The sequence below is a fragment of the Calliphora vicina genome, chromosome 4 (assembly GCF_958450345.1).
Source record: "Calliphora vicina chromosome 4, idCalVici1.1, whole genome shotgun sequence".
In the NCBI taxonomy this organism is placed as follows: Eukaryota; Metazoa; Arthropoda; class Insecta; order Diptera; family Calliphoridae; genus Calliphora; species Calliphora vicina.
In genome coordinates this window covers 13268640-13294517 of record NC_088783.1, presented here as the reverse complement: position 1 = coordinate 13294517, position 25878 = coordinate 13268640, and the positions used below count along the sequence as shown (strand labels likewise).

The following is a 25878-nucleotide window of genomic DNA, read 5'->3' as shown; positions in this document are numbered from 1 at the left end:
AGGTATTTTGAAGCACTATTCAATGATAGCCATTATGATCAGATTATATTCCAAATACATGAGAAATTTACTATTATATATGTATATTGACTTTAAATGCATATAACTATTAAACTAATAGAGAGCAGACAAAAATTTTAACATTTTTGTGCTTATCAGTATGAGAGCTATAAACACCAAAAAAATTATTCAAATGCAAGCTGTTTCGATGATCTTGATTTATGCCAAATTTGTTTATTTTAACACAAATTTTGAGAAAATATCAGAAAAATACGTATATTTTTATTTATTTATTATTTTTCTTCATTGTTTTGGTTTATTTGTTTACTTTTACCACAAAACGGCAGTGTTTATTTCTTTTCGATAAGAGATTACCAATCGAGTAAAACTTCGAGTATATACGTTTCGATAACGACTGCAGTGATCCACGTTAACTACATTTCGATGACAAAGTACTCGATTTCGAATGCGGTGATTTGGCCCTAGGTTTTTATTTTAAAGTTGTTTCTAAAAAGAACCAACTTTAGTGTTTGACTATGATTATGGGCCATTATCTATGAATCTTATATTAATAATTTTTATATAAAATATAATAAAAAGATTCACTCTGACATTGAAACCAATTAGTTTCACATAGGTGATCAATATAACAATATTATTGATTTAAACACTTAAATCATTTGGAATTTATAAAGTCCTCGCATATATGACGACTATGTAAGTTATTATTTTTTTTTTTTTGTAAAAGTAAAAAGAAATAAAAAGAAAAAATCTGTCATCAAATTTGTATAATTGATTGTTATCGATAAATAATAATTCAATTAATGTGTAGGTGATCAATATTGATTAAAACACTTAAATCTTTTGGAATTTATAAAGTCCTCGCATATATGACGACTATGTTGTTAGTTATTGTTTGGTAAAAGTAAAAAGAAATAAAAAGAAAAAATCTGTCATCAAAATTTAATAATTAAATATTATCCATCAAACATTGGAATTAATAATTTCATTATTGTCTGGCTGAGTTAACTAAAACACTTAAATCAAAATAGAAATGGTGACGAAAATTGAAAGCAAGCCATAGAAAATTAAATAAAAAAAACCTATGAAATGTTAATGGGTATTTAAAACTAAAAATAATGAAATTGGTTTTTGAATTAATGAGACACAAAGTAAGACTGGTCGTAAAAGGTTGTTCACATAAACCAGGAATCGATTATCAAGAAACTTATTTACCAGTTGTGCGGTATACATCAATTAGGTATTTACAGTAGCCCAATAAAGTCTACATACAGGAACTCAAATTAAATTTCTTTCGTTGAAAGCTGTATTTGTAAGTTAAAAGTAATGAAATATATATTTATATATTTGTTAAAAAAATAAATTCACACTAAAAAAGATTAAAACAACATCACTTAAGTCGAGTTTAGCAACATTTCCTATCACCTCCAAATTTCACCGTTATTAGAATTTTTGATTCTGAGTCAAATAAAGAATTTTTTTTTGCTTTTTTGGGCTTTAATGTTCAAAATATTATGAAACTTAATAGCCCCGCACACCCAAAAGTAGGCGTGACCGAGAATAAATTTGTCGTTATTTTACTCAGAATCAATAAATCTAATAACGGTGAACTTTTGGGCGTTATTTGAATTTTTTTTGCTAAAATGGACATAAGACATGTATTATTATATATCTCATAAAAAAAACTAAAAAAAACTGCTTTAAATTAAAGTAACATAATAATTTTTCCTGTATGTAGACATTCTTGGGCTACTGTATTGCCAATTACATCACCTTTTGACCTGGACATTGAACAAAGTAACCGCAGCTGATCTATCTGAAAAAATATACATTGAACACCCAAAAAGCCTCAAATATAATATAAAAATTAAAGTCTGTAAGCTTAACAAAGCCATTTAAGGTTTAAAGCAAATTGGTACCGAAAGCTGAACCAGACCTTAATAGGCTTAACAACGGTCAGTGGCTAAAATAATGTTGCAACGCCAGGGAATATTGTGAGACCGGACAATTAACGTTTGAAAAATAGTGGTTATTACTACATTCTTACTATTGTGGGCTTGCAAAAATTTCAGAATTGAACTCGAGTTTAAAATAAATATTTTATTGTAATAACTTGATCATTTGCATAATGAATATTCGTATCAAGTAAGCATTAAAATTTCGATTATGAATATGGTTGTGAGTATTTTTACACTTGTCGATACGTAAATTAATCATGGATGTGAGAAAATTACCGCAGCCGATGACAACCTAACCACATTAAAAACATGTACAACATGTTGTACATAGGCTATATTGTGAGTGTTATGTCTATTTGAGATCGATGATAACATTTTAACTTAGTACTGCATACTAATTATTTTAAAATAATCTTTAGTTTTTCCAAAAAAACTTTTCTTTTTTAAACACATACGCACTTTATAGAATTTTGTTTATAACACTATCACACATTATTATTATCATTATTTTGTTTTTTTTTTTTGTTTTTGGTTCACACATTCACGCAGTTATCTTAATTATTTTTATATATCTATTAAATATCAGTCTTTTTTTTGTAATTATTCAGTTAATTTACGATTTAATCTTACAAATTTCAATATTTTTAAGGACTAGATTCAAGTATTGAAAGAAAACGAAAAAAAATGAATTTAATCTGCAATCTTCAGTAGTTACCGTGTCGTATTGACGATTATTTTCATAGAAGAAAATAATTGTATGCAAGAGAATTAAGGATATAAATGTGAATGTAATAAATAAATATATAAATAGTAAATAAACATAAGGAATATGACTGGTTATTTAAAATTAACTTACATTAAATGTTGACTTTATAGCCATATTAATGGTGATAACAGTGTTGGTGATTGCTTATGTTGATAGTTTCGCGTTGCTGTTGTGGGTTGCAGATGATCTTGAGGGAATATTATTATGTTAGCTATTGGTGGTAGGACAAGAGATCATCAAAACAGGACATATAAAACATATCAAACGCATTACTCAGGATTTTATGGGAGTGGTTGTTTTGTTACTATTGTTTCTATTAACATTCTTTGCACTAGTTTTAATACAAGTCAATGAAGACACAGAAGACACTGGTGACTTTTGAGTTTGAGGCAAAGTAGCTGGAAATTCCTTCTCATCGTACATTTTAATTTGGCGCGGTGTCAAAGTACGATTTAAATCTTTACGCTTGGACAATTTCTGTGTGCTACTAATGTTAGCAATTGTAGTAACATTATTAGTGACTGTAACATTATTATCAGCTTCATCAGTGCTGCCACCGCCAATATCTACCCCCAACTCTTCATCAATAGATGTATGTTTATTATGTTCCTCGTAGTTCTCAACAGTGGCAGCTGTTGTAAGGCCCAAATCATTAAGTGTAGAATTTGTATTTACATACTGCTGTAAATGATGTTTTGCATTGGTAACAACATCAGAATCTATTTCACTGAATGCTGTTGTGGTGGTTGTTGTGACATTTGTATTTGTCAGTGCACTAGCTCCAGTTGCACATGGCGATGGTATGTTAATTGGTGAAAATACCGAATTTAAATCTAATGTTTCCTGTAGAACACGCCACGATGCCACAAATACTGCCTTAACGCGTTCAAATGTTTCAAAATCATATACAGAGCGTGCTGTATTTGTTAAATCAAATGGTTCTAGAAAAATTATATAAAAAATTTTATATTAGTAGGTTGTTTTTAATAAATCAGCAAATCGTTACAGGAATCGAAAAGGAACTGAACATTTTTTACAAAAATTAAAATTTCCAAGATGTTAAGAAATACCGTATGTTTTGACAGTACAATGGAAACTTTACCAAATATGTAATGAATACGATATAGCAATGTCCATCTGTTGAAATCAACTTTCCGTAGCCAGCCAATAACTTACATACACGATTCAGGTATTAATATATCCGCTATAGACCCGCTTCGATTGCTATTTAAAATCGAGAAAATCGGTCGAGATATAAGGAAAAAACCAGGACAACCTAGATTTTTTACCCATTTTTTATCTATATCTGGATTACGAAATCATTTAAATAGACAATATGGATATCTAATGATAGATATTACAAAGTCCTTTGCAACTACATGTTATATATGTAAGTCGGACCTGCAACGGGTAAAACTCGGGAAAAATATTTTTTAAACCGAATCTAAAAAATAACAAAAATTAAAATTTGCATAACTAAAACTGTAAATTTTTGCAGAAAAACCAAAATAACTCAATTTCTTGAGTTCAACACATAATCGGACAAAGTAAGATAGGTATTCTGTTGTCTAGAATGGCCTGTAAACGCTTTATAATCGATTTTACCAAGTTTTGACACACTTCCGGCTCTTTTGACTTCCATGCTTCTGGTAAGGACTCTTCTAGCTGAACTAATGTGTTACTTTTTATATGATGCACTCTCCTAGCTAATTCCTGCCAAAGATACTCAATTACATTAAAGTCTGGAATCTGTGCAAGTGGTTATATATGTTTGGAACTATTATGGATCAACCTTAGCTAAGCAACACTTGATGTGTGCTTGCTTGGAATCATTGTCTTGATAAAAGGTAAAGTTGTTTGCGATACCAACTTTTCGCACATTGCTTTACATTTTGTTTGAAAATGGTAGAAAAAAATTGTGAGAAAAACAAATCTGTTCATTTTGCCTTCAATAAAATGCAAATCCAAACTAAATAAAAAAAATTCGATAATAAGGCGTTGTTACTTTTACAAGCAATTAATAACAATGCAGTACATACATTAACCCTGTTTAAGTAAAAAATATTCAGTTCCTCTTCGATACAATTCAAATGCTAAATAAAAACTTACCCTCAATACATAATTCTTTCCACTGGTGTATATCATTTTTAATAGATTTTGCTATACGACATACATTTATGGGCAAAAGTCCACCCGTGCGTATAGATATAGCGTATTGTGTATAGCTGTTTGAATAAGACAAAATATGTATATAAAATAGTTATAGCGACGACTTTTAATTTAATAATAATAATTACTCGAAATAGCTGTAGTACTCAAGAAAACATAAAAATAATTCTCCAATAGTTTGAGGATTTTTGCTCTCATAGGGTCCTATAGTTTCATTCATGTCCACATAACCAAAATCATTTGAACGTAGCTAAAATTAGTTAAAAAAAAAGATCGTAAGTAAATAATTTAAACTATCAGGTAGGTAGGTATGTGATGTAAATCGAACGTTTTGGAAAGGTGTGATGAATTTCGATCGATTTCGAGAGTAATTTTTCAATATAAGACATATTCTGACAAATAGTAAATAATTTAACAGTATTTGGGCAAGTATAGCTGTACAAATTAAAGCAATATTAAATACATCACAACCAACTTGGTTTTCAAATCGTTTCGTTTTCGAAATCGATTTCCATGTGTTTTTATTAACTTACCCGGGGAAATTTATAGGGAAACATTTCATGTAAACAAGGTAGTACTGGTGGATTCACGGCGTATTGCAAGAAATGTATAACCATTAACACCAACGAATAACTAGATATTGTCATGTTTTTAGCATTGTTTATATTATGGTATTGAGCCCACAACTTTGTTACCAACACCAGAGGACGTAAACGCCAGTCAACTAGATAAGAAAAATGAAAGTTATATAAAATGTTGGAAGAAAATAAATACAATTTTAATTTATCGCTACAAACTAGCTTTTACTTACGCTGTGAGTAACAATAAAGCAGATGAGTATTTTTAATACCAACACAATTATTAAAATTGAGATCAACTTCCAATTGATTTATGCGATCACGAAAACGTAAAATTGGTACTTTTGCTTCAATTAAATTGAAATTCTCAAATTCACCTAAAACAGAAGAAGATCACATTGTATAAAATATGTAGTAGACACGTAAGAAACTTAAAAGCGAATGAACCACAGCTGTATTATTTGGGGTGAATTTATGTTAAAGAAATATGTTAAACTCAGGTAGGGATGAATGAAAAATAAAACATTAATGAGTGCAACAAACGCATATGCTCACATGTTATTTCAGGATCTTTTGTATTCAGGTAAAAGTAAAACAAGCAACTGTGCTAAGAGGGTTGCTATCTATCATTTAAATATAACTATTATTGGATATATTTCATTTTTTGTCAGAGTTACATTTTCTAAATTTTTATAAAAAAAAACTCATTCAACACCCAATTCAGACGATGATTTTGATGACGTAGTTTTTTGTCAATTCCCTTTTGAAGTAGCTTTCAAAAAGCATTTGCATTCATTATAGTTGCACGATTTTTTTCATGTTTGATTAATCTGCTTTAATCCGCTTCATCCGATCTAATTATGAAGGATTCCTGACGTTGTAGATTCTCACGTTATTGATAATTTACTATCAAAGCTTTTTATATTATTATTCCACATTTTATTTTTTTATTTTAGAGTTTTTATAATTTCCAAATTTCATTTCAACTTTATTTCATAACAAGCCACTTCAAAATAAGAAAAAGAATAAAACGTAACAAGAAGAAAACCAATTAGTGTAAAGATAAATATGAAAAAAGAAACACAAATTGTGTCATTTTATTTAACCCTCATGCTTCATTACACTGTTCGTCAACAAACCAAAAGTGACGTCGTAAAAATCATCGTTTGAACTGGGTGTATATGGGTACTCCGTACTCAGTACCAAAAAGTAACTAATCGATATTTTCAGAGTTGTATTTTTTTTTAGCGTTTTGTAATGTTTCTGTTCTGTAGGCTGTTTTTTTGTAGTTAGTTTTTCCGTAAGAACGTATTAGCTGTGTGTAATAATAACCAACTTGTGATTTCGTACTCTCTTTTGTGTGTTTTTATGCCAAGGGTAATATAGAGTAAGTTCGGGTAATGTGGTATATCTATTTTTTATTTGACTATAATTTTAAGAATCTTAATTCGATTGGAACATTTCTCAGCTGTGTTAGGTTTACAAAAAGTGTTAGGTTTACAAAAACAAAATTTTGTCATAATTTTTTTTTCAGTAAAAAATTTAAAAATTCCAAAAAAAAATGTCATAATTTTTTATTTCACTATAAAATTAAAAAACAAATTTTGAAAAATAAAATTATTAAAATTTTTATTTTAATTTATATTTGAAAAAAAATTTAAAAAAATTTCATAATTTTTTTTCACTATTCATTTGGAGAATGTACCAATCTATCTTGAGTTGAATTTTTTTACACTGTGTAGCTGACAGTTGCAGTAGATGCAAACATCTTGTATGTAGTTGAATCTCAACAATGAAATGTCAATTTCAATGGACTGTGTGATATTTCGAAAATGCGTCATAGAAATTGAATACATATATTCAATTATGTACATTAAGATCACATTAATTAATAACCACATTAGTTATTTCAAAAAAAATCTAACATTAAAAATTAACTTTGTTAAAAATCTATTTTTATTCTTTAATCCTTAAATGCGCAATTTTTTTCTTTTTCGACAATTTTTTTTATATGATATTTAAATGTATGTACATTATAAAAAAATACTAAAAAAAAATTATATTTATAAAAAATTTGAGTTTTATTAAAAAAAAGGGTTTGTTGCCATGCCAAATGGCAACTTGCGTTACTTCTAATTGATATAAAAATTCGGAGTCGATTAAGCCATGTTCGTATGTCTGTTGAAATCAATGAAGACCCCAGATATCATCGGGATCCAAATCTTCAATAATTTAAAATCAGCAAAATCGGTCTACAAATGGCTGAGATATGAGGAAAAAACCAGGACAACCTCGATTTTTGACCTATATCTGAATTACTAGTCATTAATATAGACAATATGGATATCTTCAAAGACCTTTGCAACGACGTATATAAGACCATAGTAAGTTGGACCTACAATGGGTCAAAATCGGAAAAAATATTTTTTAACACGAAAATTTTTTTTTCACCAAAAAAAATTAAAAAACAAACAAAATTAAAATTTAAAAAAAAAATAAAATTTAAATTTAAAAAATTAAAATAATTCGAAAAAAAAAATTTTTCCAAAAAATTAAAAAAACAAGTTTTGAAAACAAAATTTTGTTTATGTTAAAATATTTAAAATTTGTATTTTGAAGTATAATTTGGTGAAGGGTATATAAGATTCGGCATAGCCGAATATAGCTCTCTTGTTTAGACTTCATTTAGAAAAATTAAATAATACCTAAAAAACAATAACAAAACATAATAAAAAACATATAACGGGAAATTGTACAACACTTTGTCACTAAACTCGAGGTGTAGGCAATTGGCAACATACAATAATTGTATTTTTTTTTACACAGTTAACTATTTTTTTAAATTTTTTTATTATTGAAATTAATAATACGTACATTAGTTTAATCGAAAATTAATTTTAGTTGTTGGAATATCACTTAGAAACCGAAAATCGGACTTTTTGGAAAAACTTTACAAAACAACCATTTCTATTAAATTTGTTCAAGTTCAGATAACCAGATGTTATAAAACAGTGTTAAACCAATAGGCCCTAATGTACAAAATTGCATTTTTGTAGCTATAAATTATTTTTTTTATTAAAAAATCGGTTTGTTGCCAAATGGCAACAGTACGCATTTAAGGGTTAAAAAAGTTACTGAATAATTTTTTCTGGACAGTATACGAACACGAATTTACTTAGGTAATAAAGGAAAAAAACCCACCAAAAGATTAGAATTTCTTATGTATATTAAAAATAAATCAATATCAGACTTATGAATGTTTAAAAAAATTTAAAAAATATATATCTTTATTACTTACCAGATTTACTAAGACAATCGCGTAATACAGTCAAATTAAATAGAGCCTCCATACGGGGATCGATACTAGAAGCACTTCGAGAAACTAAACACATATCAACATCAGATGAATCTGAACCAAAGCCCGATATTGTAGAACCAACCAAATAGAGACCATAACGTGGGTAGGCATTCTAAAGCGAAATAACAAACAAAAATGTAACACATGTTAATGAAATTTATTAGAATTGCGAATTTCAAAATTCTGGAGAACTTTAAATTTTGTATGGCCATGGAAAACATGTATACCAATTATCGAATTCAGAAGAGTAAATGTTAAAAAGTTAATTTGTTTATCGAAATTTTTAAAAATTTCCTTTATAGAAATGCCAATTCTAACTTTGACGCACAGTCTCTTTCTTACCTTAATAAACACATACAAAAAGCGCCATAAACGCATTTTCTGCTTAAACGTTTCTTCGGTTTGTTGGGAACTAATGAACTTTTTCCAAATACCCTGCGAAAGATTATCCCATTTGGAGTTATTTAGTAAAGTGACTGGTGCTTCTTTGGCTTCGACCAGATGTGCCCGTGCCAAAAAGCGATCAGGCGGGGTATGTGTAAAGAAATCATGCACTGATGAACTAATCGATGAGCTACTTAAGGCACGCATATGATGAGTTTGAGGATTGTTATAAAGTAAGTTGTGGGGCGGCAGTGGGGGTGGTAATGGTTGTTGTTGGTGGTGTGAATAAAAATGTTGTGCTGGTGGAGGCGGCGGCAGCTGTTGAGGTCCACCAACCGATGTAGTTAGTGAATTTTGTGGCAGTGGCAATTGATTATTAGTACGTCCGTTGTTAGTATTAATTCCGCCTCCTCCACCTCCACCACGAGCTCGTACAGCACTGGTTAAGGTAGAAGCTGATGAACCGGACAATGAAGATGTCGAAGATGATGAGGATTGATATGTTTGTTGTGCTATCAAACGCTGTTGTTGTGGTGCCAATAACTGCGACGAGCTAAATATAATTTAGATGAAAAAACAATGTAATGAAAGTCAACTATTGTTTGATGTAGGCTTTAGCACTTACCCCCTTTTGTAATTGTGTCCTCCATTTGTGGAATTAATACTTCCCCCGCTAACAGAATCAGCACTCGAACTGGTTCCAATGATTATGTTACCAAATTGATCATTTAAGCAGGACGCACAGGGAGATGGCGACGAACAGGTACTGTTTGGGCAACAGGTACGGTGCAACGATTGCTGTGTTTGTTGAACTTCATCGTTTGACAGGCGAGGTGATAACGAGGCCGATGAAGAAGCGCATGAGGATGATGACGATCGTGGAATTAGAGCCACTTGAGCCGAAGATGTTTGTTGATATACAAATTGATTGTTGAGATGCGAGGGACTCCAGTAGCCATCGCTGCCGTTAGAACGATTGGCAACAGCTGTTAATGCTGATGCAATATTTAATTGATCGGCGGCTGTTTGGCCAGCAGTTGTATTCAAATAAAACTGATGTGGTAGCTGTTGCTGCTGGTAATCATCATCTGTGTAACCACTGGGAGATTTTGTGGGTAAATTTAGTAGCGATATAACACCATTGCCGTTATTACTATAAATTTGAGGCAGATGTGAAGTTTCGTTGCTCGATTTGTAGGTGTGTTGAGGGGCCAATTGTTGTGAAACTTGTAGATTGGGAAATACATGTGTTGTTGCCGCCCCGCTGTAGTTATACTCCAAAGGACTATGTAGGGGAGTCGTAGGTCCACACGTAGCTGGTGTTGTAGGTTGACTACAATTATGTTGCTGCGTTTGTTGTGCCATCAGAGATAGCGAAGCGGTAGAGGCTGACGACGACGAAGACACTGAGGACAGGGAGGACTTAATCGCTTTTATGGAATTATATTTATGTTGTGCCGAAGAATGATTCGAAGAGTTATCTGAATCGTAATCATTGCCAGCAATGACTCCAGAAGTCGATGAAGACGTGGCCGCAGCAGCCGCGGCAGCAGTGGTAGCTTCATCTAATTGCGAACAGCATATTATATTATGAGGCGGGGGCGGTGCTTGTTGAGTGTTTAAAGAAGTACTTGCAGTGTTGGTCTGCGGTGTAGGAGAAGGCGACGGTGAAGGCATGGTCAGCGTTAAGGGAGCCAACATTTTTTTATTTAAAAAGGTTTGCTGTTGCTGCTGAAATTGGTGAAATTGTTGCTGCTGTTGTACAGCCATCTGTTGTTGCGTATTGGCATATCTGGGATATTGCAAGTGACTGTTGAAATTCATTAACATGGCCACAGGACCGGGGCTATTCTCCAGGGGTTTGGGACTGTGGCTATTTGTTGCTGACAACGGCGTGGGCGGCAGAGATTGAGGCCCCGGACTACAGCCCCTCGATGTGGTGCCACTTACAGAGCCATCGGTACTCACATACGTTAAGTTGTAATAGTTTTGATGTTGTAACATATTGGGTGAATTCATCATTGAGTGCTGATGATGATGACCATGGTGATTGTGATGATGATGACTATGATGATTGTTGTGATGTCCTCGATGATTCCCACGTTGATTGCCAACGCCTAATGTTTTTGATGGCAAAGTCTCAATGGCTAAATTTAAATTTAACGAGCTATTGTTTGATTCCTGAACCTGCAATTGACGGCTGGAAGTATTTGAAGAATTCGATTTCGAAGACGAAGTCGAACAATTTGATGTTGTACTAGAAGCATATGAAGATTTTTTATTTCCTTGTGAGTTATTTAATGAGTTTGCATAAGTAGCTGCATTATTCTGCTGCTGTCGTGATTGCTGTTGTGGCATAGAATTATTTTTATCAGAGGGTGCATTATGATAATTTGTATAAGCATAAGATGAATTTCTTTGACCACCACCACCTCCTCCACCATTTGTTACTAATCTATTTAATTCACCTCCATATGCTCCTCCACCTCCATAATTTGTATGCTGTAAACCCCCCGTCGATTGTTGCTGATATGGAGTGGCATAATAACTGTGATGATAGCGGGCATGTGTGGGAGGTTGTTGATGCGTATAATGCTGCTGTTGTTGTTGTTGCTGATCATTATAACAATTAGCATTTCTGGAGTTGGAAGACGATGCTCCTGCGCTATTACTACTACTATCATTATTCGCATTTGAGATTACATTGTCTCCTCCTAGTAAATCCTTTTGTAAAAATGAAGCAATAGTCAACTGAGAGGGCTGATGATGATGATGATTGCCACCACCGCCACCACTATTAGTATTTGAGCCACCGCCACCGTACATATAACGTGGTTGACGTTGATTTGTTGTCATTGCCGTGTAGGGATAACTGTTGTGTACTGGCGAAATGGTTGATGATTGATTTCCATATGCATTCGTTGAACCTTTATGAATTATAAAGAAAGAGATAATCGAAGTGATTAAAATTGTCATTATTTTATGAGTTCTTAAGTCTTAAATTTTTTCCAATTTTTGAAACATTAACGGAAAATCGAATCCGAGTAACGTTTTCGATTTTAAAACAAATTCACATAATTTGGTGTTGGTATGTCGAATCCACATGTTTTACACGTTTTACTTTCTAGTACAGAAATGTATTCCAATGTACAAAATCGTGCGATTTGCAGAACATTAATTTGTCAATTATTCGTTTTTAAAAATCGCTCGTTTTTGGAATCACTCGATTTACAGAACAGATGCGTTTGTCAATGTTAATGAGTTGTTAATAAAGATATATGTAGATCACAAATAGGTAAAACAGCCAGATTGAAAAGTTAGTAAACACCATTGAATTATTTGATTTGTTTAAGATAATAAAAATCTTAAAAATCCATCCATCGATTAAAATTTAAAAATTTCGGTTTGTTGCAGATTAAGCCGAATATTATCCCGAACTCTATGGGCTACAATAAAACGGATATATTGCTATATGAGAACCCCTGTATATTTTGGTTTCGGTTAAAAATCTATTTAAATCTACATATTTCAAATTATACCTTTAAGAAAAATCAAGAGATATATAACAATTACCTTGAACACCAGATGATCGCACGGCCACACCTGTCATTTTTACACCAACCGAATGTAGAAAATCTAAGCTATAGGAATTTGGTGATGTTGGCAACGACGTTGTTGCAGATGTTGACGACGATGTAGTCGTTGTACTTTCCAATGAATTCGTTTTATTTCTATCGCTACTGTTGCTACTAATTGTTAGTGATTTTATCATTTGCTTTGATTCATTGAGCTTTCCAAAGGTATTCTGTTGGTGCTGCTGTTTTGGGGGTGTTGCAGAAGTTTTTGATAAGGAAGTATTGCTCTTACTTGTTGCTGTAGATTTTATAGATGTTGCACCACTTGATCCTGTTGCAGATGTGTTCATTGCTATTTTATCCACAGATTGAACCTGATTTTTGGAAATATGTTTTTGTTGATTTGTATTGATGTTAGCAGCTACTGTTGTGGAATATTTTTGAGCATTGTTGTTGCTACTTTTACCCAAAGTTTGTCTATTACCACCATCCGTATTTGTTAAGAGATTTTTATCCGATACATTATGCTAAAATTGCAGAAAATCAAGGTTATTTGATGAATATGTAAATAAATGTATTTATTAAAAACTATAATATGTGTTTGTTTATACAGACATATATTTGATTCAATCGTATGTCTTTCTTTATACAGTCCACTTTTGATACAATGAATATATAAGAAATATGTCTTTCAATACGCTGAACCGAGTATTATATTGCTTTTCTAATTATGTACTTAAAAATGTAGATTAACTCCCTAAAACTGAAAGTATAGAAAATAGCTTTTATGATATGGGTCGATTTTCCCGATTTTAATTTGCAACCGACCCGAGGATATACCCGATATTTTGGTGTATCAATCACGTTTGTCAGTTATTTAGGGGCTTCAGAAAGTTGATGTCAACAGACAGACAGACGGACATCGATATATATACTTTATGACAAATGACAAACATTGTTTATGGTGAAGAGTATAAAAACAGGAAATTGTTTCGATTCTATAAAACTAAATTAAGCCTAACAACACAGAAAATTCATTTCAAAGATTAGATAATATTCTAAATGATTGTAAATTCAAAAAAAATCTTAGTGGGAGGAAACTAATAATTTTTTGAACCTTTGCTCTTCTGAATTTAATATTTGGCATACATGTTATGTTTTCCATAGCCATATAATATTTAAAGTTCTCCAGAATTTCAGAATTCGCTTATGTTTGATTTTGATCATATTTTTAATGCTTCAAAATACCTAAAGTAAAAACTGTTAATGGTGGCGTTTACACTTTGATTTAAAATCATGTCGTTTTTTTTTGTTTTTTTATTTAAAACCCCTACGAAAATCCCTTTTTTGCCTTTTTTTGTCAACCACGTTTGCCTTTTTTGGCATATAATCGTATCAACAACCAATCAGAAAAGAGCTCAAAGCAGAATATCAAAAAAAAGTCTAGAAAAACAGAAAACTTGCCTTATGTTTAGACGTCACAATTTGTTAGAACAAAAAATAAAACATGATTTTTAGTCATGACTTAAAGTCATAATGTAAATGCCCCCAATAACTTTAAAATTGTTTGTCAGCTTTTATAATTTTTGATCTCATATTAAAATTATATTATTAAATTATAATTGTATAATAATAAAAAAAAAAAAATAAATTAATGAATCGTAGATTTAAAAAGATATGCTCCATTTTCCAAAGATTTTCCTTACATATGAGCCATTACGTGATTAAAAATATGTTTAAAATTCACAAATGGGACCATGGGGGGTTCTCGAGAGATCTGGGGCCAAATTACAGCATTCGTCATCGAATGAACTATCGTATCGAATAATGATTTCGATATTGAAATTATTATAAAATGTACTAAATTTCTTGCTCGTTATCCAATGCCAGAATCTCAAATAGGAAAATTACGATAAATTTTACTCGATATCGAATGCGGTAATTTGGCCCCTGATATAGTTAAAGTGTTTTTGTTGATTTACTCAGAAAATTTAAGTCCTTGCGATTTATTTAAGACTAAGTTTATATGCCTAAAAATATATTTGAAGTATTAGGATATGTTTACTAAAAGTTTATTACCTCGATTTCCCCTCATAGTCCAACTCTGAATTTTGTATGTGTTGTTAACCATACAATGGCTTAAAATTAATTAAAATCTTTAGAAAATGAGAGATACATTTTTTGAGTCATCCTTTGTTCAAGGATACTATTTTGGTTCAATATCCTGTGTTCAAAATAAAAAGCATTTTTGGGAAAATACATTGAAACTTGGATACATAAGCATTACTTACAATGGGATCAATATTGTAAAAATTTTAAAGTAATATTTCTTTTATTTTTTTAAAAATATCCTAATTCTTACCTTCTCTTTAGATAATTTGGGCGATTGAGTTGTGCTACTCCCCGTAGAATAGCCTGAAGATGTTAAACTGCCACTTAAACTTCCACTTCCAGTACCAGCGCCACCACCACTACCACCACTAGTATTTGAATTTTTCCAAAATGATTTCTTTTTTGTAGCTGAAGAAGTCAACGAGGATGAAGTTGTGGTATTTGTTGATGTTGCTGAAGGTGTTGAAGCTGACGAGGAAGTAGTTCTTGTCAAATTTTGATTCGTATTACTTTTGCTGGCAACTGCAGCCGCTACAAACTCTTGTAAGTTACTAGAAGTATTTGTTAATTTGTAATTAGTTGAAGTTGCCTGTTGTTGTTGCTGCTGAGACAATTTGCTAAAATTTGTCCAGCAACTAATACATGATGGTGAGATAGTTGGTGTTGTGGGTTGTTGGGAGCTGGTCGAAGACGTTTGGCGATGATAATCGCCTGTTGCTGTTGACGAGGTAGATGCTGATGAACTAGTTGCTAATTCATCAGAATTGTTTTGTTGCAACAAGCAAGAGCATGTTGTATCGATTGGGTTTGTATTGTGATTTATTAAATTATTGTTTGTATTGTTGGTGATATTACGTTGCTGCTGCTGTGGCTGTGGCTGTAGAACGAGTAAATCCATATTGGGGGGATAATTTTGATTTTTAGCTAAACTACTATTGTTATTTGTAATTGTTGTGGTTGTGGGTGTAGAGTTTATGGTTTGTTGCATGGCCGATAAATACTGTTGTTGTTGTTGATGTTGTTGCTGTTGCTGCTGGTAATGATGTTGTTGCTGCTGGTGTTGATGTTGTTGTTGCTGCTGTTGTTGATAGTATTTTTTACGATTCAATGATGAAGTGGTATTGTTGTTACTATTATTGTAATGTTGTTTTTTCACTTTGTTGCCACCATTATTGTTATTGTTGTTACTATGATGGTATTTCTGTTGTTGGTGCTGCTGTTGTTGTTGCTGTGTTATATGTTGTTGCATTTTATTGTTGTTACCATGTAGAAATTTCGTTTTACTATTATGTTTTTGCTCACGCTTGTTCGATTTGTGATTCGAACCTGAGCTGCCACTGCCACTACCACCAACACTGCCTCCACCACTTCCACTTCCCTCATTATTTAATTCTTTTGCAGTGGCAGGTGCTCCTCCGCCGCCCTGAGCGGTAGGCGAGGTATTATTTGTGTTTAGTGTTAAAATTTTCATATTGCTAGCATACATAATATATATCTTTGTGTGTGTTTTTTTTATTTATTTTAGTTTGTTTATTAGATTTTCTTACTTTAAAAATCGTTTACCAATATGGTTTTGATTTGAAAATTATTTTTATTTATTTTTATTATATTCCTTATAGTAAAACGTTGGAAATAATTTGGTTTTTATATTTTTTAGCCGAACTTCTAGGTGTGTTTATAAAATTGCCCGAGTTTCAGCTGTTTTCTTGTGTTAATAAATTATGTTAGTTTGGTTTTCTCTTTTTAGGTTTTAAAATTATTAATTTACTTATCTTTACTAAAAAAAATCCAAACTATTTGGTGCAAATTGTTTTGCTTTGAGCATAAATTTTATTGTTGGGCAAAGTAAGGAAGTGAATTTTGTGGTTGGTTTTCATTTCATTATTGTAATGTGTTTATATATTGTGGGCGCTTTGGTTTCGTCTAGCTATTTGCCAAGTGAAAAATCTTTCATTCATTTTATTTACCTTTTAATGGAGATTCTAGTTTGTTTAATATTTATAATTGTAATAATCCTTCTTTTTTATTCCATTAATATTATTGGTGCCATTTTGTAGCAATTCAGTTTGTGGATTCAATTTCTATAATACGTCCATCATCTTATCGACAACTGAAATTAAAATATAAGTTATAGCAAATACAAATGAAAATTGTTAATTTTTATTATAATAAAAGTGTAAGTTTTTTATAATATATGGCCACAAATTAAGGGAGTTACTACGCAGCTCAATCCGAAAACCAAGATAAATTTATGTGGAAGATGGCACTTCTAACAAGATAAGGACCCAGAACCTACAGAGACCATTGTAATGGAATATTTACTATGTAATGTAATAAAACTTAAAACAATTTGAAAAATTTATAAATAAAAATGGACCGTAGTATAAGAAAAATTGCAATAAAAAATGATCTTATGAATAAATGACACATTTTTTAGGATGCCACAATTCAATTCAATGAAAATCCATTATATGTCGTGTTCGAGAGCAATGGAGGTACAACAAAATATTAGTCAATGAATATTTTAAATAATATAGAAACATAAGGTAGGGTGAATGCACCAGTAGTCGGCAGTTTAACTTTTTTTCAGTTTTTAAAGTGATACCATTATGAGTGCGAACATGGTATTGGGATGTAAATGGGTTATTGTTGTTTAGTAATTTGTATAGATTTAGACTCAATTAATTCTTTTCAAGCAGTTTTTATTAAATTTGAGCAATTTACGTTTTTTTGAAAAAACACGATTTGAGCCCGAAGTCGGCACCATTGATCCTAATGTCGGCAATTTGTGACCCAATTGTCGGCATAGCATTTTTTATTAAGAAAAGAATAAAATCTTAAAAGAATTCAAGTTATTTTTATTTAAAATATCAGCCATTTAAATAAATACTAATAAAAAACATAAATTAGTGCATTTGAGGTGAAACCACTGTGGGCAAATATCATATCCTACGTTTTTAGACCATCATCCTCAGGATCTGTGTCCAAATCCTCTTCACATGTGCCCCTAACTCGTTTTATCTACCTTTTTTAATTTGTTTTGGTTTATTTTATTTTTCTATTATGGTCACTGTAATTATGTATATGTTTGTGGTAACCATTTATGTTTATTTTATGTTTAAGTTACCATTCACATCATTGTAGCAATCATATATACATATGATTGTAGTGAATATTTATGTGTTTGTGGCAACCATGTTTATGATGTAATACTTCAACATATTGTGTTGTTCTAGGATTATGGTTATCATATTCTGAGATCAACATATTATGATAAATCATTATCATGAAAATGATTGCCATAAATATATATTTATTTTCAATCATGCTAATGGTAACGTAAACATATTATGGTTACCGCAATCATATACAATATCCCAGTGACCATAATATTATTAAAAACCTTTGAAAAAATTTTAAATGTACAACTACAACTTGTTGGGATTGGACTTGAACAGTTAAAAGGCTGAAACCAAGTATTTTAATAATTATTTGATAAAGTTGGAGATGAGTAGTGAACAGGTTTCAACGTTTCATTGTGATTTTCTGCAGCTAAAGTTGGCGATACTACCATATTTTCAACTTTTCCTTGTTAATTATGAACGTGCCTGCCTCTATGGTAAGATTACTCACAATTTCAATAGTTTGATAATTTATTTTTAAGTTATTGTTATCTTCGATAATGTCATCGGAATCAATTCTACGCTCATATTAGGAGCTAGTCGGTTGACTATTTCAAAAGCTAGATCCAAATACGTTTCTTTTCTCATTTTCAGGCCGATCGCCTACTAATAACTACAACTGAATTAGTAAAGAGCCTGTTTATTAAGGTACTTTACATTATTATTTTAGAGAGAACAGTTTAAAAACCCCTTTATACCATTTCTTTCCGGGTAGATCATATACAAATGGTGTGGTTTGCTGCTCTTCACGATTGATTGAACTGTGTTAAGTTAATCCTCACTTTCTTTGGAATTAGATAACACTGTTTGCGGCCCCATTCTCATAGGACCTTCGGAACCGTATAATTTGTCATATATTTTTGAACGCGGAACTCCATATTGTTTACTGGCACCTAATACAGAAATCGGGCCTTCTCTCGTATAGAAAATATTTTAAGGCTTTTTCAGGATATTGGTGCATGGGTTTTTTTTCTGGAGTGTCCATATTTGGAATTCTAAGATGTTAGAATTAATAATACCTACTGAATCTCTAAATATTACTCTGTTTAACGATCTCCAGCCAAATAAAAAGCTGCTGCCGAGTTCAGGATGCTTGGTCTCCTATACTCGGCAGTTCTTAAAATGCTCAATTAAAACTGTGCCGACTATTGGGTAAACTCATTTCAAACTCATTTTCTTCAAATCTATTGTCAAGAGAGATGAGTAATAAACAAATTTGTAGAATTTGAGCTTAATACAAAAAATTAGCAATTTTCCTGAAGTCGGCATCACTATGCCGACTATTGAAAATCATAGAAATTTTTGTTCCTAATGACGGCATCAATTAAAATAACCAAAAAAAATATTTTTTGTGAAAACTTTCACATTGTAGGTAATATTTAAACAAAGTTTTATCTGTTAACACCACTCTGGTAAAAATATTACTTAAATTGATATGGTTACTAACTTGTTTTAGTTGGCCTTGCCACTAAAAAATTTCTTAAAAAACAGGCACTTCCGCACCAGTTGAAAGATGGTCACTTAATGAGGACAAAAATAGATGAAAATACTCATCTCACCCAAATTTAAACATTACATAAAGATAAATGAGTGTATGTTTAATTAAAGTTAAATCTTACTTTTGTATAAAATTATCGTTATTCTTATTTATTAAGCTTTTAAGTCAAAAATGCCGACTACTGGGTCATGCCGACTATAGGAGCGTTTACCCTATATAGAAACAGAATTTCATTAATTCTTGTAAAAAAAAATATTTTTTTGATATGACACGATTTTTGTTGATAAAAAGTTAAAGTTTTACGTAAAATTAATTTTTAGGGTTATGTTTAGTACAAATTTCTTAATATTTTTTGGAATTGTGAACTAGGTATAATTGAATATTTGCAAGTTTCCGTTTTATTGTCAATCACTGTATACCAATGCTACTTTGTAATTCGATAGTATTTTCATTCGAATCATCCCTCCATTATAAGCTTTTTAAACATAAGATACCTTCAAATTTAAGAAATACCAAAAAAATTACCCAAATTACGGTACTTCCAAATTCAATAAAAAAAAAACATATTCAATATGTCAAATAATACAAACAAAAACAAATTGTTTGCTTTATAAACAGAACGACAAATAGTGGTTTTTGTTGTTGCAAAATCAACTTGCAAAAAGAACAAAAATAAGAATACAAATAAATAACGGCACTTTTTCTTATAGGATGATTTAAGTGAAAACACCAAAAAGGAACAACAAAACTGCATCACAGGCCATCATCATCATCATCAACAACATCATTTAGCGCCATATTACATTTTCTTATTAGACTGATTTTTTTAGCATGTACTGTATATATATATATAGATATGTATGTATAGATGTATAAATATGCATGTATGAAAGTTTTTAATACAAACCTCGTGGTTTAATTTTTGATGATAACTTTTACACCAACATAAAGATCTCCCGCAGATTTTTTCTTTTTATAATTTTATGTTTAATGGCAATTTAATATTTATGTCTTCTAGTTACAATTCAACATGAACGAAATTAATGGAATTAGAACAAGTAACGCGCCTTTTTTCTAGAGGCTTCTCTATTTTCAGTTTGTGCTTGTAAGCCAAAGAAAAAATTTTGAGGAAAACTTCAGTTTTTAATTGTTCTTTTATACTTTTTTTCCGGATTCAATACACTCACAGAACTTGTCTTTTGTTTTTCACATTTATTTTAAACCATTTCCTTTTTATTTGAAAGCCATCTTTTTTTTAATTAAATTTAATAAAATATTTTGCTTAATTTCACTTCCTTTTTTTCACAAAAAAAAATTTAACGCGTTGTTTTTCTGTTACAACTAGCCGTTTATTTAATAGGATGGCAAAAAGTTAATTATGTAGCAAATTAATAAGAACAAATCTAATAAAATTATTTATATGTCCTTTCTTTGCGAATTCCCTTCTATCCGGCGTTTTCTTTTCATCTATTTGTTCTGAACATATGTCAAACAGCGTTGCAACTAATAATTACAAATAAAGTACATTTATAGGGTAAAATGGGATAAATAAGCTTTTTTTTAGAATAGTACCTGATATCTGACAGAATATATTAAACGTTTACAATTTAAAGATACACCAAAAAGATTGTTACAAAATATAATTATTTATTAAAATACACTTAAAAAAACCAGTAAAAACCTAGCTAATGTAATCTTATTTTATTGGTTCATGGGTAAACATTAGGGGGAAATCCATTCGTTTTATGATAACGATTAATTATTAACGCCATATATTATTATTAATTCAAAACTTTATGGGTCTTAATTTATAAATCTCGGCTTCAAATGATAGTTTATTGGAAAACAAAATACAAAAAATTTTGTTATTTTATAAAACGAAACGATATATGTGTTTTAACAAAATTTTTTAATGTGAATAAAAACATTATTTTTATGTCGGTTTTCTGCGAAATAAATTCATTTGATAAAATTTCTTGAAAACAGTTTCAAATGTTTGATTTTTAATTAAACTTTTTTGGAAGAAAGAAAAAAAACATTCTCAGACAAATGTTTTTTCGTTAAAAAATTAAAAATCAATAAAAAATGTATTGAAACGAACACAAATTCTTAACGCTTGATTTACTTGGGGGTTACACGATCAAGTTTTGCCTTTCAAGTTTTAATACTTGCATTCAATTTCACATTCAAGTTGGTGTTCAATTTTTCATTCAAGAAAACAGCTGATAACATTTTTATGTCCAATTTGTACTAAAATTGTTTTCAAGTTGCGTGCTGCCTACGTCACCGCTTTTAATTTTTATAAATTTTGACAAACAGTATATGTAAAAGACTATCAAGAAAAACTTGATCGTGTGGCTGCAGTGTTAGATATTTCAAGCGTCTGTGAACGTTTTATTTATTTTTTATTTTTATTTATTCAATTGTAATATATGTAGCCATTTGGCCAATAACAAATTATATTACAAGTATTCTTATTATCTATGAGAACATCCATACATCTTGACGACTCCTACAAATATATGTTCAATTAAAAAATTTTTGTTTTCTGAATATAAATTTTTTATACAGAAACGAAAACTAACTACATTTTATAAAATATGAAAATTAAAAATTGTTCCGAAAAAAAATTTCGTTACGTCTGACAAAATTAGACTATTATAAAGAGTTAAAAAAAGAGTTAATACAGGGAGGTCATTATTTTCAAATTTATTTTCTATGTTTCCATGCTCTAAAGTTGTCATCCGTCATCTAAAAACAAATGCTGAACATTTACCAAAATCGGATAAAGTTTGGAGGTGCACATTTTAATTGAGGTTTCGAATTTTGCAATATTTTCATATGAGGATCCAAAACTCGATATAAAATATGTAACTTCTTAACGTTGTCTGAACATACAATACATTTGCTTCCACTGACACTGACAGCAGCAGATAAATACGTGTATTTATATTCAGATTAGTACAATCAGTACATCCAACTCCAGCGTATAGTTAGTTCAAAAGTTGTGTTGTTTTTAACTTTGAAGTATGTGAAGTACAAAAATGTATGACAAACATGTAGCAACACATGTACTGTTCGAGTTAAATTTGTTTTGCCATTGCGTAGATGCCAGTTGCAACATTAAATAAAATAATTAACATTATATTAATGAGGGAATATCTAAAAAAAACTAAGAAGTATTTTCAAGAAAGATATAAAATAACATGTAATTTATTTTATACAAAATATAATAATTTATTTATTCCCAATTCCCATTGCTTCAATCACAATATGCAACTCCGTTATATAGTGTAAAAACGGTTTACATGTCAGCATTTTATTGTGAATGTATTGTTCAAGAAGAAGATTAAATGACATTTCTGGCTGCACAGCTGATATTTCATAACCTTTTCTTAACGAAACGAAATTTTACGTGCGGTATTTTTTTATTTTCTATGAAGAAAATCTAACTAAAATTATTAATTAAAACATCGTGCAAACATTTAAAAATGCTGTTAATGCGTCGTGCAGAATCCCTAACAGCACGATGTGCTACAGTGTGTCGTAGTTATATTGCCTCACCAAAAAATGCCCAAGCAGCTGCTGCTCAAACAGCCGTCCCAGACAGTGATGAGTATACTGAAGTGGCACAATATCCGGAAATAAACGATCTATCGTTTGCCGCACGTAAAGAACGTGAAGCATTGTCCTGGCAAGAACAGGTACAAAAGGCACCTACTGTGGAAGAAAAAATGATTAAAATCAATATGCCTCGCTACTATGGTTATAAAGTGGTGGAGTTGAACGACGAACGGCTGCCCTATAATTGTTTGCCTGTCATACAGCACTACACAAGAACTTTGTATGAGAACATGCCCAGTGAGTTAAAAAAAGACGAAAAAGTTACATCATATGTTGAGGCCATTAAAGGAGATGTACAGGATGCTTTGGAGTTGGCACATGATTATTTCAGGTAAATTTGTAGTATGATATAATAAAACATTTCCAACTTGTTAATGTTTATTTTGTTTTTAGTCTAAAATACCCCAATGCTTCCGAATTGGAACCCAAAGAACGGGAGCGTATCTTGACTCAAGTTATTGTTGAGCAAATACATCGGGCTTTAATTAATGGCCTCTCGGCAGATCATCAACACTTGCAGGAAGTTGAAGTCGACTATAATCCCAGGCATGAAGCCTTCTGGTCTGTTGGTGGTATACCAGCACCAAAAAATGTGGTCAAAGCCAAAGAATCCCATGAATGGCAAAAAGATTTAGCCAAAGAACCCGTTGATCGTTTAATGCAATACAAAAGTGAACCTATGTTGGCGCTCAGACACCGTTCGCAATTGCCCACATGGAAAAATGAAAATGAATATAACGATATTGAACTAGCTAAAAATGTACCACGCGTAGATTTTGATCCCAGAAGTTTAGGTTATACCACGGGCTACCAACATGGCACAAATATTACAGGTAAATAAAATACTTGCAAAATATTCTTTTAAATTATTAAAAAAAAACTTTAAAATACAGGTTACTGGCCCAGTAATTTGGCAGGTTTTGGATTACTTTCCTACCAATCCCGTGCCGGCATTCATATACGACCACAAAGTTATGCTGCTGATGATCACAATGAAGCCCTGCATGCCCACGCCATACAATCTAGTTTCGCTTGGCTGCTTGCCCAGGCTAACTATTTGGGTTTCAATACATTTTCCGAACTGACATACCCCTTAAACACTCAAACCATTTTAACTGATGGTAAAACATGGTCATTCTATGAATATCAATTGAATACCTTGTTGATGAGTGGTCGTCAAATTAACGAAAATTCTCGTGTCAACTATTGTCGTGGTACGCAAGAGTTAGCTCTGTATCAGGAAGTCGATGACAAAGGCAAAATTGTGGGCTTTAACGATCAAGTATTGAAACATTTAATCAACTACTATATCAAAACACCAACTGTACAACGTTCAGCCGAGGAATTGCAACCATTTTTGGATACCAAATATAAGCGCATAGCGGACTATGAGGAAGACGAAAAGCGAGCATTTTTAGAAAAAGCTTTTAAACATTTGTTCTCCAACCGGCCACGGCATTTGGCTTTGCCCGAAATTTACTTGTGGGAGAAAATCTATAAAATTGATAATAAAACTCGTCCTATGGATGCAAGACGTCGTTACTTTGAGATATTCTATAATCCCTGGCAGCGAAAATTAGATCAACACCAAAAGGAATACATACCACGCAAGGTGAGACCCGAAGGCCCCAAGAGCAAAAAGAAGTGGAAGCCAACTTATTATCCTGAGAATTAAGGAAAGCTGTAACAGTTTTTTAGTACACATAATTTGTTAAATTTTCTTAGAAAATAAAAAATAAATAAAAAATTAAATTGTTAATCCTACAATTCATTTACATATACATACAGTGACTCAAACGCAAAATCGGACAAGAGTTTGTCTGATATAAATGTGCTCTAAACATAAAAGGATGTACCAAAAAAATAGTTTTTTTCGCTTCTATTTACACTCCACATACCTACATATATCTCTAAAAAATAACAAAAACTAAAATTTGAATAATTAAAACTGTATCCTTTGTTGTCTCGAAAGAACTGTAATCGCTTTTGAATCGATTTTACCACGGAAAGTTGATTTCAAAATACAGATGGACAGACGGACATGGCTATATCGACTCCGCTACATATAACGATCCAGAATATATATCTTTTCGGGGTCGCAAATGAAAAATGTAGAAATTACAAACGGAATGACAAACTTACCACTCATGGTGAAGGGTATACAAAAATATTCTAGTTTTCCTTTTACTTATCAAATTTTAGCATCAATACAATGGAAAGTGACTGAAAATAATTAAGCAAATAAAAATAAGTCAAGCTATGACTCCATGTCTGTATTCCGAATCGAAGTAATGATTTCGTTTTTAAAACGAATGACATTCAGTGGGACTAAGGCCCTAACTAAGTAGATTAGGTGTAAAAAGTTTCATAAAATTTTGTTTAAATTAATGTTAATTGTAATCTTATTAAAAAATATACATCTTGTAAGATATATCGACATAACATGTGTAATTTCTCCTGCAGCTAACAGTTCGAGAACTAATTTCCAATTTTAGATTATTGATAACCTCCTGGGGGATAATTTTTGGACATTTCTTAAACTCTCTTGTTATTAAATTATCTTGTCTTGGAGTAGTTTTACAAGGCCTCAATTCCAAATGTTGAGTTTTTACAATTTTTTTTTTTATATTTTTTAAATTGCTGATTATTAATT

The 25878-nt window shown here is 31.2% G+C and overlaps 2 protein-coding genes across 2 annotated transcripts; one reads left to right on the top strand and one right to left on the bottom strand.

The window, feature by feature from the left end:
• Window positions 1-2870: 2870 nt before the first annotated feature.
• On the bottom strand, window positions 2871-16415 carry LOC135956815 (poly(A) RNA polymerase gld-2 homolog B-like). The gene is made up of 10 exons (XM_065507404.1): window positions 15172-16415; window positions 12808-13336; window positions 9860-12161; window positions 9193-9787; window positions 8791-8962; window positions 5726-5869; window positions 5448-5638; window positions 5043-5164; window positions 4855-4970; window positions 2871-3686 (listed from the first exon to the last, which is right to left on the bottom strand). Exons 1-10 carry the CDS (start codon window positions 16405-16407, stop codon window positions 3019-3021), a joined length of 6075 nt encoding a protein of 2024 aa, XP_065363476.1. The 5' UTR covers window positions 16408-16415; the 3' UTR covers window positions 2871-3018.
• Window positions 16416-22986: 6571 nt separating this feature from the next.
• mRpS30 (mitochondrial ribosomal protein S30) lies at window positions 22987-24977 on the top strand. Its single transcript, XM_065508892.1, has 3 exons — window positions 22987-23556; window positions 23619-24058; window positions 24119-24977. The coding sequence occupies exons 1-3, from the start codon at window positions 23093-23095 to the stop codon at window positions 24898-24900; spliced, it is 1686 nt and encodes a 561-aa protein (XP_065364964.1). The 5' UTR covers window positions 22987-23092; the 3' UTR covers window positions 24901-24977.
• The last annotated feature ends 901 nt before the right edge of the window (window positions 24978-25878 follow it).